This window comes from Zootoca vivipara, chromosome 6 (genome assembly GCF_965207765.1).
Source record: "Zootoca vivipara chromosome 6, rZooViv2.hap1.1, whole genome shotgun sequence".
Classification (NCBI taxonomy): domain Eukaryota; kingdom Metazoa; phylum Chordata; class Lepidosauria; order Squamata; family Lacertidae; genus Zootoca; species Zootoca vivipara.
Window position 1 is genome coordinate 61,824,143 of NC_142589.1, and position 17,816 is coordinate 61,841,958.

The 17,816-nt window shown below is 45.4% G+C and overlaps 2 protein-coding genes across 2 annotated transcripts; both read right to left on the reverse strand.

Annotated features, from left to right (window-relative positions):
* Positions 1-389: 389 nt before the first annotated feature.
* Positions 390-8,989, reverse strand: GPATCH3 (G-patch domain containing 3). The gene is made up of 7 exons (XM_035118941.3): positions 8,624-8,989; positions 7,760-8,187; positions 6,425-6,605; positions 5,470-5,529; positions 3,375-3,496; positions 2,978-3,105; positions 390-719 (listed from the first exon to the last, which is right to left on the reverse strand). Exons 1-7 carry the CDS (start codon positions 8,970-8,972, stop codon positions 491-493), a joined length of 1,497 nt encoding a protein of 498 aa, XP_034974832.3. The 5' UTR covers positions 8,973-8,989; the 3' UTR covers positions 390-490.
* A 1,929-nt stretch (positions 8,990-10,918) lies between these two features.
* On the reverse strand, positions 10,919-17,740 carry NR0B2 (nuclear receptor subfamily 0 group B member 2). The gene is made up of 2 exons (XM_035118940.3): positions 15,505-17,740; positions 10,919-12,219 (listed from the first exon to the last, which is right to left on the reverse strand). Exons 1-2 carry the CDS (start codon positions 16,025-16,027, stop codon positions 11,960-11,962), a joined length of 783 nt encoding a protein of 260 aa, XP_034974831.2. The 5' UTR covers positions 16,028-17,740; the 3' UTR covers positions 10,919-11,959.
* Positions 17,741-17,816: the final 76 nt, after the last annotated feature.

A 17,816-nucleotide genomic window follows, 5' to 3' on the forward strand; every position in this document is an offset into this window, starting at 1 on the left:
CTGTGTATGATTCCTTGGAAGAAGTTCTAAGAAATATTTTATTACTCCCAGTCCAGCAAGGTTTAAACTGCACCACTGATCAAGTTGTGGATATTTCTGTATTTATTCATCCAGGATGATGAATAAATCTCTCTTCTCCACAGCAACAACATACTCCCCCCCCCTCTACAAATACTGCTTTCTTCTCCTATTTCTTGCTAGGAATGGTTCTCTGCATTAGAGCAATGGAGCAAGGAGGACATTATTCTTGATAAAGGCCATTGGTAGCTAAGCATGATGTAATGCAGAACGGATCTTGCGGCAACCCGAAAGAAACACTAGCAAGAACCCTTTCATTTAGCTTATAAGCACCAGGATGCACCCATATTGATGAAAAACTACATAATAAATACTAAACATTTTGCCCTTTATTTGGCAACTTTTGTTAATTAAAAAAAAATTATTTGCAAAAGCAAACGTTGCTACAACATAGTCCAAAAGTCATTCCTGGCTAGCAGCAGCCCGTTCCTGAGGAACTGGAACTGTGATGAACACCAGGCATGGCATGGCCAAATGCCACATCTTGGCGATGCTTCATACTGATTGGTAGCTGGCGCCGGAGCAGCTGCTCTTCTGCATCCACAGGATAAGGGTCATCATAGATGGTGGAGATGAGGATGTTGTTGTCCCCACGAGGCTTCTTGGGCTTGGTGAAAGTCTGGAGCTTCTCACCATGGTACCTACAGAAAAGCAACAAAAGAAAGAAAGGTTCCATCAGGCACGGAGAGAGACTGGACTGCAAAGCCTCTACATCAGCTTTGCAGGAAGACCACAAGGCTCCTCCCTTAGTTACCATCTACAGCAGCCATTCTTGGCTGTGAAGCTGGAAAGACCTGCTTCCTGCCATGCAGGTCTTTTCTCACCTGGACTGGTGGACTGGGGGGGGGGGGTTGGTTGACTGACTCCAGCTACAAAATATGAGGCTGCTGAAGAAGCCAAAGACTACCTTGGATTTCTCTTAGTACAGAACCAGATCATCGAGCCTGAGCTTTTACAGCCATCACCTGCCATGATCCGCCACCGGAAGGATTGAAAGCAGCAGCAGCAGATTTGCTCTATACTTATATATATATATTGCTTGCTAATTATGCTATTTTAAAAGTATGTTTTATATTTGACTTCCTTTAGTAGTGTTTCCTTTTGAAATGTTTAAAGTTTTTTTTGTTAACTTTGCTGCACTGAGTGTTCATTCTGTAGTTGACCTCCTTTGTAATGTTTTACTGTGAAATGTTTTAAGATAATATTTTAGTTTTCTGTTAATTATGTTGCTTTGAATGTTTACTTTATATTTGACTTTCTTCTCTAATGTTTTATTCTGGATTGTTTTATTTGACGTTTTAATGCAGGTTCTAATTTAAACAGCTGTGAATTTTTTTTCTTAAGAATATAAAATTAAAAATAAAGAAGAGGGATGAATATGGGACTGCAGGGCCTCTACATTAGCTCTGCTAAAAGGCAAGTAACTTTTGACTTCTCCTCTCCTAGACCAGTGTTTCTCAACCGCTGTTCCGCGGCACACTAGTGTGCCGCGAGACGCTGGCTGGTGTGGCGTGACGTGTGGCGGCGAGAAGGGCGATTTGCATTGTCACGTGCCTGGCGGCCGCCAATAACCAGCACAAACCCGCCGGAAAGCAATATTTCTCCTCCTCTTTTCCAAAGCTCAGTGCAAACGAGCCTGGCGGCCGCCAATACACGGCACTAACCCGCCGGGAAGCAATATTTGTCAAGTGTTTCTTACAGTCATAATTATAATATAGGGCGGCACAGAGTTAATTTTTTAAACTTTTTTAATGGTGGTGTGCCTCATGATTTTTTTCATGGAACAAGTGTGCCGTGGCCCAAAAAAGGTTGAGAAACACTGTCCTAGACACACATCAGGGCCGGCTCTACATAGACCTCCGGTGGCGCAGTGCACCACGGCGGGGGGCTGGTAAGGTGGGCGCCGGCCTGGCAAGGAGGGAAACCAATTGCGCCCTGCAAGGGCGGGGCAGGCGGCGGAGCGATCTCCGCCCCTCAGCACCAGGGCGCGCGATCTGCTCAAGACGGCCCTGACACACATGCTGAAGGTCATTACAAGAATTCTAAAAAAGAGTGCACTGAGTCGCTTCCCCAGTCCCTTTGTCATTTACAGGGTACATCTGAGGGCAGGGACTGTCCTATCAACCTCTGTAAGTTTCCCTGAGAGCCTTTTTTGGCTGAAGAGTGAGATAAAAATGCTTTAAACGACGTCTTCAGAGACATAACAGAGTGAACCGGAATTTAATCTGACCATATGTTCGTGGAATCCAGTTTCAGATTTTAAAAGATGTAAACTTTGCCCAGAGCAGCTGCAAGATGAGCAAGAGGATTACTAGGAAAGGTGTGTTTAAAAAACAACACACACACAACAGGCCTGAAGAAATGTTCTTGCTTTCATTTTCTTTTAAAGATGTCCAAGGGGCAATCATTCTGAAATACTGCAGACAAGGAATTCCTCACTTGAGTTATGATCTAAGTGTTGAGCTCACGGGAGGGCTGTGAAAACAGACTGGAAAACATGGAGGGAACATTTGCCCAAAATTCCAGTGTTTTGTGTTGAGGAGGGGAAAGGGGTGAGAAAAGTGCAGAGCTCCTGGTTCCTAGGTGGCAGCCTGTTCCTACCATCATTTCTAGTCACTCTCCCTTAGCCAGTGTACTGTAGTGGTTAGTTTTGAACCAAGACTGGAAACAACCAGGTGCAAATCCTCCATAACAAGTGTTTCTCAGCCTAACCTATCTCACAAGGTTGCTGTGAGGATAAAAAGGGGAGAGGAAGACCCATGCATGCCACCTAGAGCTCCTCGAACAGAAGGTGGATTATAAATGTAATAATAAATAAAAATTATTATCTTTGTTTATTATAGGTGGAGAGGCTGAATGTCTTGATTGCATGTATTTTAAAAGGACCCTCTTCCCTTACCCCAAGCCCCTCTTGCATTTGGGATTCTGGCCTTCGTTGTCTAGTGCTTCAGTCATCCCTGAGTTGCTGCTTCCCAGCCCAAGACCCTCAGTCCAGCCTTGCCTCTCCATCACTTTCCTGCCGATACCCTGGGGAGGGAAAAATATGTTACTTTAGAGATGCTTCTATCAATTACAGAACATAGAGAGCAATTGCTGAGGACACTTAGCACCAGAACCAGATTAAGAATGATAGGCACTAAAAAAAAAAGGCCATTATCAGCAGACCCAATACAGCACAACAACCCCCTACCCTTTGTATTAAAACACAGTTCAGATCCCCAGGCTTTTACAACAGGGATTTTTCAAATCAAAATAAGTTCAGATGTTTCTATGCTCTTCCATTTTTTTATTCTTACCTTGGTGTATTTTTCAAAGTCTCCAATTTGTTGGCTCAGAACAGACCCATCTTCCAAACCATCCCGGAGTCTCCGCTCAAACCGCATCTTGACCAAATCCCGAGCATCTTTGTCACCACCATCTGGAATGAATGGAAACCCTGTTTTCATTCTCTCCCCGTGAAGCAGGAAGTGGAAGACCTGAGTTTAGTGGCAGAGCAAGTGCCAGTTCATCTCTGGTTAAAAAGAGAGCAGGCAGAAGGTCTTGGAAAGGACTATAACAGAGACCTCACAGAGCCACTTCCTGTCAAACAGATAGTATTGGGCTTGGGCGGACAAAGAGCCTGAGTGTAAAACAGCATGTTCATAGGTCCAGAATCTCTTTTTTAAAAGAGTCTATAAGAGCAACCACCATGAATTCTTCACTGCAGCTTTGCCACCTTAATATAGCCACCACTTTTTTTTAACTGTTTCTGTTACTGTCTGGTCTATGACCAAAATAAATATTGATTGATTGATTGATCTGTTTCTGTTATATTAAGCCAGGCTTTCTCAACCTCGGCCATCCAGATGTTTTAAGACTACAATCCCCATCATCCCTGACCACTGGTCCTGCTAGCTAGGGATCATGGGAGTTGTAGGTCAAAAACATCTGGAGGGCCGAGGTTGAGGAAGCCTGTACTAAGCGCTGCTGATTTTATGTTAGTTGCCTTGAAAAGTGGCATACAGTGGTGCCTCGCAAGACGAATTTAATTCGTTCCACAAGTCAATTCGTTTTGCGAAAAAATCGTCTTACGAATCACGGTTTCCCATAGGAATGCATTGAAATTTCTTTTTTTGCCCATAAAAGGTAAAGGGATCCCTGACCATTAGGTCTAGTCGTGACCGACTCTGGGGTTGCGGCGCTCATCTCGCATTATTGGCCGAGGGAGCCGGCATACAGCTTCCAGGTCATGTGGCCAGCATGACAAAAACGCTTCTGGGAAACCAGAGCAGCACACAGAAATGCCGTTTACCTTCCCGCCAGAGCAGTACCTATTTATCTACTTGCACTTTGATGTGCTTTTGAACTGCTAAGTTGGCAGGAGCTGGGACCGAGCAACGGGAGCTCACCCCGTTGCGGGGATTCGAACCGCCGACCTTCTGATCAGCAAGCCCTAGGCTCTGTGGTTTAACCCACAGTGTCCCCATAGGAACGCATTAATTAAATTTCAATGCATTCTTGCGAGTCACCATCAGATCGCAAGACGCATTCGTCTTGTGAAAAATTCGTCTTGCAGGGCATTCGTCTTGCGAGGTACCACTGTATAAACATTTTAAACAACAAGAGGGATTGATAGCATAAAGAGAGTCCTTCCCCTCTCAGTCATCTTTAGCCTTGGCAACCACAATGAGAGAAATAAGAGACTAATACCTGTTATGCTGGGCTCAAGTAAAAGCTTTGCAAATTTTACTAATCTGGAACAGTTTCACTTGCTTGGGAGGAAGTGCAAATCCATTTTGGGGTGAATTTTTTGTCATTCATTTTTAAAAACCAAAATTATGAGGTAGGCAATTCTAAACAGGGCTTGGAAGGGGTGGTGGTGAAGAAAGGAACTGGTTCCTGTTCAAGAGGTTGGAGAAGGAAGGTGCCAACCAGGGTAGAGGAGTATGTAGGATGGTAGGATGTTAATACCCAACACCCATAACCTGTGGCCACACTGATTAGCGCTGATGGGAGCTGTAGTCCAACATTTGGAAGGCACCAGACTGGGGAGGACTATTAAGCCCACATACTGGGGCAGGATAGCAGCTATGAAGATTTGTCGTATTACAACTAACATTAGAGCAGGTTCTCTGAAATCTGACCACAGCACAGCAGGATGTCTAACACAAACACACACAAGAACCAGGGGCTTGATTAGCATCTGGAAGACTGAAGGGTGCCAGTGGAAATGCTGGAGCCCTAGTGCAATATGTTTGTGACGCCCCACATAGGCCAGGAAGGCAAGCCAAGTAGTCGCAGAGGCTATAGCTTCCAAAATGCATTAACATCAGCCTCAAGTACAGCATGAGACACTAGTTTAGGCTCTGTTCATTCCTTGCATCACAGATCAACAGCCCTTAGCTCAAGTACCTTTATCATAGTAGATGCTCATGTCCACATCCCAGTCGTCCGCTGTCTGCTCATCAAAATCTGCCAAAAAAAAAAGTTAGACATCAAGCAGGATGTATTGAGTGTTACATTAAGATCATCCTCCCCTTTCCCACATTAAGATCATGCTCCTCTTCCACACCCAAACACTGTAGGATGAATTCTATGCAGGACATACTGAACATGGATCTAGAGTTCAGCATCCTAAAAATCTCAGCCCCATTCCTGGCCTTTGTACAGGGATTTATTCTAGGACAACAAGCTCTCACTAAGAGATATTTAGAGATGGGAAGAAAGCCCTCTCTTCACAGAGTTTACTGCAGACATAATTATTAACCCCAAATGGAGCTCTGAAGATTCCACTTATAATCACCATGATCTAATCTATTAGTTCCTCTTGACCACTTTACCAATTTACAAACTGAGAATAGAACTGCCCAGGATAACTCTTTGTAGGGCCTACTGCAGCAGCAGCAGCAGCAGGGAAAAGAACCATATTCTTGCCAGTGTCATCTGGGTTTTCATGCTCCATGTTTAGGACATGGGGAATAAAGGAAGAGCGAAGGCCTCGTGCACCAGGAAGGCAAGTAAAAACACACACAGTGGTCAATGAGAGGGGGCAGGGAAAGATATCAGTAGACTTGGACCATTGGAGGATAAACAACATTACAGCAAGAGATATCAGGAGAAGTGACAGACTCCAGTAGAGAGCGAGACAAGAAGTATGCCAGGAAAGTATGGATATGTTCTTGATATTTTTGCACAAAAGTGCCTCAGACCAGTCCCAATACATTTTCATGTCTTATTAATGAGGGGCTTTGAAAGTTGTGTATCTGGAGATGGGCCATGAATTCACAAAGACTACACTGATGCACACTTTATCCTAGCTCTCAGCAACAAGGCAGAATCAAACCCAGGATGTGTTGTTCAGGGTTACCTCCTTCTTCTTCTTCTTGCCAGTACTGTGCATCCGTGTAGAAGACCAACCCAGAGCCCCCCTTCTCCCACTTCAGTTCAATCTCCTCCTCAAACAAACGTTCCTTTGTGCGCTCCTGGCTGGTGACATCCTCATGCAAAGCCTCGTGCCGCTCCCACTCTTCGCATCTGTCATCGTCATCCTGTAGCAGAAAGTGGGGTGGGGACAAATACAGCAAAGGTTTAGGCCAGTTTTCCCTCATTGCACACTTCCTCAGTTTCACTGGGCTTAGTCGTAATAAGCTCACTGCTAAGGGCCTGCTCAGACAGAACTCATCTTGAACTTCTGGAGACAGAGAAATTAGAACCACAGAAACATAACAGACTAACATAACAGACTGGTTTTTAGAAGCTTAGTGTATGTATGATTATGGACTCACTATAGTTCTGCCAAGACCCTTCATTGTGATGGGCACTATTTTTAAACATTTTTTATGGTTTAATGAATGCCATAAAGTTATCATTATGCACAAAGGATAATGGGTCCAAAATGTGGAGAGATCTTTAAAAGGCAGTAAAAAAGTTTTTAAGGGATTGGAACCAGGCTGGGTAGTAACAGGATCTTATCTATGTAGGAGAGTTGGCAGAATCAGGTTACGGGAGATGGTCTTCTCATCTCTATTGTTAGTATCTTACTTGCATTCTTTTACCATAGTTTCCTCCCATCACCCTTTTCTCTACCATGCATGTCTATATACAATTTGCATCTTAAGAGACCACAGGTTCCTTTAGTGCAAAGCAGTCACCCTAGGCTGTGAACTAGTATTCATATTAAGCCAGTCAACCCCCCACCCCCTTGCCATAGCCTCAGTTTGGTTACAAAGTATTTTCCAGTTAAGCACCTAACCTGCAGTGTGATGGGCTAATGGTTAATACAGTTAGAATAAAAGCAAGCTTGGCAGAATGAATAAGGGGGACATTACAAAATGTCAGAATTAACAGTGTAGATTCTCCCAGAAGATCATCAATTCTGAGGTTTTAATGAGTAAAATAATTTTTTCAGTTAGAGTACAAGAATTCCAGCACAACTCGTCTATCTAACATTATCATTATGGGCAGCTGCTACCCTGAAGAATGGGAAAACCTTGATTCAAAACGCAGTCCATAGGCTCATTTGTGTGGGTCACATTAGTTTTCAGATTCATAAAATGACGTATTTCCCAACTTGTAAGGATGAATAAGTATTAGCACATTTCCTTCTTCCTTACAAAATAATATAATTACATCTCTAAAGATGTTATAACTATAAGCACATAACATGACATTGTGTAATTAGAAGAAAAAAGAAACTACTTACATCATCCAACTGAGCTTCTGCTTCACTCTCTGGATCATTCAAGTATCTCTCTGCCATGCCATTCCCTTGATTGGCCGTGCTCACTCTTGATAGGTCTCCCCCTTCTGTTATCTCCTCTCCTGAAGCTGTGTAAACTCGTTCCTCTTCTACAATAGTCTCGGTTTCTTCATATGAAAATGGTACATTTCCATACCTGCGAGAAGAGCCAGTTCTGGGAAACTGCAACTGCAGCTTCTTGATAGCACGAGAAGGCATCCTGCAGGCTTTAATGAGATCTAAAAAGACACTCAAAGGAGTTCCCACATTCCCACAGGGCATGAAAGATGGTGGGTTTAGTTCAGGAAGCCGTTTTAAATCATCCTCAGTGAAAGTTTCATTTGAGGATGTGCGGAGCTCCTTTTTAGTCTTATAGGAGAGCGTTTCAGCATCTGTAAAAATTATAAACACAAGAGGCAAGAAAAATCACTTAGCAGTAATCCACCAACTTGTATTACATCAGTATACCACTTACATATCTTTGCTTCAGCCTCATTCTATTCTCCCCAGCCAAAAGGAACAAAGTGTTTCCCAGAATGACAGCAGAGTCCATCTACTACAGCAAACACACATGAAAAGTCTTATGCTATTTACAAGACTAACAGTTCCAACGTGACCATAAACTGTGATGGGCTAAAGCCAAATTCGTTAGATACATAAAGACATCATCTCATTGACTTGTAAATGGGGGAGAAAATGAAATCAATGGGCCCAAAATGCTATAAAATGCAGTAAGTGCCACCCATAATGCTTTTATTCAAAGCTCAAATGTATCAAAGGTAAATGCACTGACCACTCCCATCACCTCTCCTTCTTGCCTCTCAGTACCTTTGTCAAAGGAAACCCGAACCCTTCGTATAAGGCACCGGCCGGGCAACGTCTCTCCCTGCGCGTCGATCCAGCGCTTTCCCGAGTACATACGGACCAAGCGGCGGGACCAGCCGGGCTTCACCGCCACCAGGCAGCAGCAGGTCGGGCCTGGCCGGGAAGGAGCGCTCGGACCTTCTATGCGTTCAGGGCGATGGCGGTAATGGAAGCAGAGGAAGCCACCGGCCTCGATGAACTGGCTGAAGTAGAAACGGAGATCGGTGGAGCGAAGCTGGGCCGGAACGCAACTGATAAGACAATATCGGCCGCCGGGCTGGACGGAAAGATGGTCAGTGGTGGACACCGCCATCTTGCAACACCGGAAGCGCATCATGTGAGACGGAGCCGGCGCATGACCGTGTTAGCGGCGCAAGGTAATGGCGTCACGTCATGCTCCTTTCCCGACGATGCCAATCATAGACCACAGAGATGAAAAAGGCTAGGCACTGGTAGAGTCACGTGTCAAACATAGACGTGCCACTGGATAGAGCGACCCCACTCTGAGGGCGAATGGAATTTGGGTTGTATGGTCTAGTCTCTATGATCCTGCCTCCGACCCTAGAGATATTGCTTAGCTTGCTCTTTTCATCGTCTCTATGGTCCTTCTCCAGTTATCCACATGATCTTGAGGCTGAAGTGTGGCAGCCTCTGTGCTCTCTTTGCGTTTGGCGTCCACCTTTTAAACTTTCATATTGGAGCTCTAAATGGTGGCTGCAACGCACGATTTTTTTTGTGTCCTTTTTGAAGCTGCGGGACAGGCTAAAATCCGGCAGGTGCAGCTTCCCTTTACCCTCATCATGGGAAATGGTGCAGCTGTTGAATTCCTGCCTATAAATAGACAAAGGAGTCCTGCCACGATGTCGGGGGAGTATCTCATAATTCAATTTAAAAATATGAAATGCCACGGATCATATTCCTGGGTACAGATTTAATTTTGTAGGGGGGGGGGGACTACCCAGTTATTCCCTGGCATATGCTTATGAATTAGAACTAGTTACAGGTAGGTAGCCGTGTTGGTCTGAGTCGAAACAACTACACTTTCTTTTTCATAGTGTTAGTGGAGAAGCAAGAAAAGCATGCCATCTTGCCACTTCTATCAGCTTGGAGGGAAGTAGCCTACAGCCTGCTAAATAAGCGTAGAACTTTAGCTTAAACTTATGCTGAACACTTAGAAAATACACTTACAAACTTGAAATTGAGTTCCTCCAGGTCACTACTGTGCAGTCAAACCTCGGATCCCAAATGGCTCCGTTTTGGAATTGTTTCAGTTCCCAGACGCCGAAAATCTGGAGGTAAATGCTCCAGTTTTCAAATCTTTTTTGGAAGACGTAAGCTCTTGCAACCAAAGTGGGCTTTCTACCTGGAGTTTTGTAGCTGGAGGTGCGCGGCTTTGGAGGCGCGGGGTGGCGGCGATACCCCGCTACGTAACACACATGCACAGCATCCCACTGCGCATACGTGTTATGTAGTGGGATATTGCCGCCCCCGGCGACGCCAATCCATGTAGTGCAGCGGGTGTGTGTGTGTGCCACTTGGCCCCCCCACCCCCGCGACTCCCAGGCCGAGCCTCCAGCCTCCCAGTAAAAAGTCTGCTTGGCGCGGACTTTTTACTGGGAGGCTGGAGGCTCGGCTTGGGAGTCACGGGGGTGGGGGCGCCAAGTGGCACCCCCCAGAGTGGAACCTGGGGTGTACCACCCCCACTGCCCCCCCATTGTGACGCCCCTGGTTGGTGCAACATAAGATACACCACCATTGTGAAAGAGATGCCACCGTCATGAATGATATGTCACCCAAACTGCTTAGATGTATCTGTGCCAATACTGTGCTGTTAGAATCATGGAGTCTCTCTACTCTCAGCATGATTCATATAGGATAGCTCAGCACATGGTGATATCATCTTTTGTTGGAAATATAATCACTACAGACTCTCAGGAGACATGCAGAACCTGGCACCCTCAGCTGTACATATGGTCTACTTTATAATGCAATCAGGAGACGGTGAGCTGATTTGCAGTCATGTAGTGTGGACAAGCAACATGCTGTAGTCAACTATGGTGTCTCTACCGATGAACATTTGGTGAAGGATTTGGGCAGCCTAAGTGGGACATTTGTGGATGATGTGTGAATTCCAGAACAGACACATATTGCTCTAAAATTTGATAAGAAACAGATTTGGATACAATATGTTCATTATCCCTTGGTGTTTAACCTATTGATCAGCCCAAATTCCTCCAGTCTTCAAAATGACACCAGCAATTGTCCAAACTGCAAAAACGTTTTATTCATTGTTGAGGTGGTGTTGTTTTTTAAAAAATAATAACTTAGCACATCTTATTTTTACACACAAATTACAAGAAAGCATCCATCTACAAAATACTGACACCCAAAGTTTATGCAAAGATGGTCTCATCCCGTGTACTACAAACTGGAGGAAATGGGCACTACATGTGAGGGGAGGCTGGATCTAGCGAAATCAGGGAGGGCAGCTTTTATATGGATAGTGTGATGAATAGCAGGCAAGAGGAATTACGGTTTCTGAAAGTTGCTGTTCTGAATGTCATGGCAAGCAAAGGGTGAAGAGAAATAGACAGAGCCAACAGTCACAGAAACTATGTTCCAACTAAATACTTTAGTTACAGGAACAGCAGCTCCCAAGGCTGGGCTTTAAGTGGTAGTATGATCAGGCCAGGACTTTGCAAGCAGTGGCTAGGACTCCACTCAACAGATTCGGCTGGTGTTCCTCCTCCCAAACACAGCAGGACTGGCTCATCACATTCTGAAGTAAGTGATGTAATACATAATACAATCTAAAGGGGGGGGGGAGCCTGCCTCTTGTAAAACCATTGGAGCCCAGAGACTAACATTCCTGAACTGCACCACTGACTGTAATCAGGGCCAGATCAACACATTTTCCTGCTGTAGACGAAGGACAAAATGTTTGCCTACCACCTTTCTGCAAAAAGCAGCTCACTGGATTAGCAGTTGAATCTTATTTTCAGCACTGGTGATGGGACAAGCTAGTTTAGGGGCACAGGGCTCACAAAACACTATATTTCTTTACTGTGTCCCCACCCCCCACTTGTTGCCTGAGATGGCTGCCTCACTCCCTAATGGAAGGCTGTACATTCATTTGTATTCTAAGATCTGCCATCCAGTAGCCCCTTTGTCTGAAAAGTCATCACTAGGAGGCAGGCGCTCTCTCCCACTGCACGATCCAGAAGAACTGCACACCGTCACTTGGAAACTGGAGGAAAGCTGAGCATGTGGTGGGTGACCTGGGAACCAGCCCCACTGGAGTCACTGTGGCCAAGGGAGCTCTCTTGCCAGCATCATTTCCGTCAGGAGCTCCAGAATGTCTGCATTCCCAATGACAGGTTGGAAGAAAAGGGCAGTGAGGAGGGCAGGAGGGATGGATTTCAGGGAGGAGGAGATCAGCAGGACATGGGCAAAACGGCCTTGGTCCTCTGGGTGGAGAAAGGTCATGACTTCTTGGAGTGCTCGCTGAGCTTCTCGCTGAAGGCTCTCAATGTACGAGGAAGCCTTAAGACCAGGCACGTCTGGGAGGAGAGAGAAGAGGAAACTCAGATTATTCACAGGCTCGGTGAAAAAGTCAAATGATTTGAACACTTCAATACTGGGCCCCATCTGCACTACACATTTGAAGCAGCATCATACCACCTTTAAACAGTCATGCCTTCTCTCCGTGAATCCTGGGAGCTGTAGTTAAGGGTGATGGGAGTTTGGAAACCACTACTTCCCCCGCAGAGCTAAAATTCCCAGAGTTCCCTGGGAAGAGGGATTGACTGTTAAACCACTCTGCAGCTATGTGAGGGGAATAGGGGTCTCCTAAGAACACTCAGCACCCTTAACAAACTACACTTCCCAGGATTCTTTGGGGGAAGCCATGACTGATTAAAGTGCATTGGGCCCTGGAAGCGGGGGGGGGGGGGAATGCAGAAGAAACAAAGGGCATTGAAATCACTTGGATGACTGCATCAGAACATTGTCCCTGGCTGATGGGGCTCTTGTTTTCGCCACCAAGCCAATCCAGAATTAACATTCTCTAGAATGCTTTCTCTACCCTGAAACGCAGAACCTAATCTCTACCAGCTGTCAGTAACTCAGGAGCTTAGAGTGGAGGGTTTCATGAAGACTACAAGCCTAGCTATTATTTTTTGGAGAAAAAATGAAGTGCTGTGCTATAGTGGTTAGAGCAGGAATGGGGAATGTGTGCCAGCCATTTCAAGAAACAGAATTCAGGCACTCTTAAGAAGCAACCAATTGTCACCCTTAATTTTTTTTTTGAAACCACGCTGGGGCAGGGTCATTTGGTCCATCAAAACTTCATGGGCACAACCTTGTGTCCCAAGCCAAGCAGCAGTGGTTAAAATGCCAGATTAGAACCTGGGAGACTAGGGTTCAAAACGCCAATCTACCTCACAGGGTTGTTGTGAGAATAAGGTGGAAAGAACCATATATACAACCCTAAACTTTCTAAAGGAAGGACAGGATGTCAATGCAATATCCAGTGTTTGGCATACTTACAGCGTTTACTGAAATTAATGGGCATGACAAATTTAGCACCATTAATTTCAGTGCATTTACTCAGGGCAATTTTTTTCTCTCTGAGCAAAACTTAGTTGGCTTTAACCCCAGGTTCTTGAAGCAGGTAAATTGGGTGCAATCTAGTTTCATCTTACATCATACTCAGAGGAGGAGCAATGAAATCAATAGACATGATTAATTTAAATCCATTTATTCCAACAGGTGTGCTCTATGGCATAGTTGGATACAAGCCCGCTGTGTGATTTTCTCCCTCCCTCTCCCCCGCCCATGACTGCGCAATTGTACATTGGTAAACAACAGGATTTTAAAAACAAGCACTCTGTGTATCCGCTACTCTCCTCTTCAAAGGATACCAACTCAGCAAAACCAGCCTGGAGCTCTCTACCACTTTGGAGCAGAAAGGTGTATGATAATCTTTTGCCAGTGGGGATTCATCCAGACCCTAGGAAAATGCTGTTGCTTAGACAATGAACTACCTGTTCATTTCTAGCATGAAAACCTAAGGTTGCACTGGTTCCTTGATAAAAAGAAAGTTGGGATCAACTAAAAAGGTGGATCCATTTAATTAACCAAAACATTTTGTTTTCAAAAAGCCACCAGAAACAGGCATGTGTGAAGACTGCATTTTGCAATCACCATCTTAAATGAAGCAGTCTCCCTTCTCTCACAGATGGAAGAAGTTCTCCTTTAAGATTATGCTTCTTTTGATGCATGGATATTATCACCTAAAGGAAGAACAAGTGGAACACGCAACCAAATGCTGCAGCATGGGTTCCCACCAGCCATGGGCTCTTAAAACCAACCAACCAACCAACCTCAATTCTATTATTTATTTCACTTATATCCCACCTTTTTCTCCAAGGAGCTCAAGTTAGCACACATGGTTCTCCCTCTCTTCATTTAATCCTCCACAATAAGCCTGTAAGGTAGGTTAGGCTGAGAGGCAGTGACTGGCTCAAGGTCACCCAGTGAGCTTCATGGCCGGTTGGGGATTTGACCCCTGGTCTCCCAGGTCCTATTGGGATGCGGGTGGCACTGTGGGTTAAACCACTGAGCATAGGGCTTGCCGATCAGAAGCTCGGCGGTTCGAATCCCCGCGTCGGGGTGAGCTCCCGTTGCTCGGTCCCAGCTCCTCGCAACCTAGCAGTTCGAAAGCACGTCAAAGTGCAAGTAGATAAATAGGTACCGCTACAGCGGGAAGGTAAACGGCATTTCCGTGTGCTGCTATGGTTCGCTAGAAGAGACTTTGTCATGCTGGCTACATGACCTGGAAGCTGTACGCCGGCTCCCTCGGCCAATGCTGCGAGATGAGCACGCAACCCCAGAGTCGGTCACGACTGGACCTAATGGTCAGGGGTCCCTTTACCTTTTACTCCCAGGTCCTAGTCTGACACACTTACCACTGCATCACATTGGTCCTTTCTCCTATGCCCTCAGTCAGTCAGAGCTCTTTGTTCACTGAGCATAATTACTTCCCACTTGAACGTTTCAGGGGTCATGCTCTGGATTTGTTTACTTCTGTAGTTTAGGGTTCTCCAAAGTCCATTAATCGCTCACCTCTGGTGAGTAGGTAGGTGGTTCTGTTTTGACTGCACAAGGACCCACACTTGCAGAAAAGAGTTTGCTACTAGTACATAGGATGCTTCTTGTTTCAGAAATATTTTTAAAAATCTATTTTAATGTATTTTTGATTATGCCAATACTGATCTTATTTGTAAACAATTTTTATATTTACTGCCACTCGTTAATTTCTTAAGGATGGGAGGATGCATCTTGCTACTGTTTGGGCTCATGCCTCAAAAAAGTCATGTCTATTTCCATCTCTGAAAAACAGACCCGTAAGATACACACCACCAGGGGTGATGCAGAACCCTCAGACTTCGCATTTGTTGTTTGTGATTTATATGACCAAAGAATCTCATGGTTGGTACATTATTACCAAATATAATTTTATTTGGCGACACACTATATGCTTTGTGTAAATACAAATCTGTATCCCACCATGGAATATTTTACCTACAGGTAATCCATTCTTTCTTTAGCTTTCTTTCCCCACCTTGTATTTTCATTCTCTTTGTACTTATGACTTTTTTCATGACATGTTTTTTTGGTATATGTAACTTTTATTAAAGCTTTAACAAGAAACATTTTTTTACCTGTATCAGATAATTGGCTAAAAATGCATTTGATGAAAGGGATTCAAAGTTCTTGACTCAGAATACAGGCTATGGAAAACACATCCCTAACATGCAGTGTGAGGGTCCAGCGGCACTTACCAGGGTTGAACAGAATTGCACCCTTCAGATAAGCGTACTCTTTAGGGCTCAGGTCCAGGCTCCAGAAAGAGGTCAGGCTGCACTGGAGACGCTGAACGCTGGCCAGGGTGGGCTGCGCCCTCTGCAACTCCTGCCTCTTACACGGGCCGTCGAGGAGGATCCTCTCCAGCATGCTGGGGGCTGGGGTCTCCATCACCTCAAAGGTCACCATCTCCTGGACCAGGCCCAGAAGGAAGAGGGGAGCCCAGCAGCTGTCCAGTAGCAGGAGCTGGTCTTTCCAAGGCAGGAGCTGGAAGGAAGGCAAGTTCTTCATGAAGCTGATGGTCTTCACCAAGACATCAGATGCCGCTTGGCAGGTGGCTTGAGGGGTCTGGAGGCAGACAGTGCGGCGCTTCTGGCACAAGCAACGCTTCTGGGAAATGTTGTGGCTGCCCCTGTGATGGCTTAGGTTCTGGCTCAGGAGGGTGTAGAGGATGGCGTTCTGGTTCTCTTTGTGGTGGCAGGAACACCTCTCATACTCCATCTCCACGTCGGAGGGCAGCTTGCAGGATCGCTGCTTTGAAGAGCAAATGCCTTGTCTGGTCCTGCTAAGCGTGTCTGGTCCCGTTGCAGTTTCCCGGCACTTTTTCTATGCTATAGGGACCTGGCACCTTCTCTTCGCTTCACACCCTCTTTTTGTCCTTCCAGCAATGGTGGCTGTTGCTTCTCAGCTCTACTTATAAGGCCCCTGGCAGGGTGAATGAAACCACCCCCCTTCGGCAGCCTTGACCTTCCTTTGACGAGTAGCAGCAGCAGCAGCAGCTCATTGAAAAACAAGTCCGTCCCAAAGTAATCGGTTGGGCAAGCAGCATCTCTACGTGGCACAGAGAAACGGTTTTCTCAATGAAGGTGCCAGCCAGAGCCAGGAGACTCAGAGAGCTGCCTTATCTGGATTACCCTTATCAGTATAAACAAAGTCATTAACCCAGCCTGTACCAAGGCACCAAGGCTTCAGGTGTGTAATCAGGTTTTAGGATATGGCAGGGGTCACTGCCAAGGAGTTCACACAACACATCCTGATCACAGCCCAGTGGCAAAACAGCTCATAAAATTCTAGCCTTGGAACAAGCAACCTGGAAGTCAAGTTATCTGCAGATTGTTTGTTTAACTCAGACGGTTGCTTTTTGCTGATAACAAAGGAAGGGGGTAAGGGAGGTGGAGGAGCCAGTAAGTTACTATTAAAAGAAAAAAGGGCAAGTCTGGGTTCCACATGAGGCTGACTCAGGTGATTTTGCTGCTCTTGGCTGAAAATGAATGGTGGTCTCAACTGCATCTACAAGGGTCGGAGGAAATGAGTGTCCGACTGCAGCCTGCTCGTTCTATACCAGTGAAAGCCATGCAGAGTTCATGGCTGGGGTGGTCTTAAACCATTCCAATGAAAATGATTACAGTTTTTAAAAAAGCTTTCAGTTTCTTCTGTAGGATAAAATATTAGTAGCCTTGTAATGTTTAAGCAACATACAGTTGAGGAAAGGAGCAGGTAAAGCACAACGGTAACACTACTTCTACAGTATTAGGAGGGGCAGCTATTGAACTGCCTGGTCACTTTTACTCATTTTGTTTCTCTTGTTTTCATTTTAAATGCACTCTGAGCTCTTGGAAGACCTACAGTTAAAATTATATATTGTAAAGCTGCAGGCACCTGCACCTCTCCCCCTTGCACACCAGAGGTTTTGGTCCTATGAGGCTCGTCACACCTTGCTAAGTCAATGGACAGAAGACAGGATAATCAGACTTGCAAGAAAGAGAAACACATTTCTGCAGGCCCAAAACAGGTGAAAGCTTTGTTGTGTGCCAGCCAGCAAAGGTCGGTAGACAACCAAGGCCATTCCAAGGTTCAGAGGATGACAAAAGAGCACAATGGCACAGGGACACTGTATACTGTTGCCTCATGGTAGAAAGTCGAACAGTCATGGGATGGCCACAGGGCGCAAATGAATGGGGTCAATGGCCTGTAGTCAGCTTAGGAAAAAGGGGAAAGGTCGCAGCTTGCACCACAGGGAGCAGGGGTTGAACAGCCCACCATCAAAGCATGTGACAGCCTGGAACTTATTTAAAATGACAGGCTACAATGCTGTACATCAGTTTATGTCAACCTGGTGCTCTCCAGATGTTCAGAACTACAACTCACATCAGCCGAAACCAGCACTGCCTTGAATGCCGTATATTCTATGCCCTTGCCTATATTTTATTCCCCGTTACTTCTCTTCCTTCACTGGAAGAACAAGAGTTCATAAATACTCTAATTACAGTTTAGGAAGGTATGGACCATT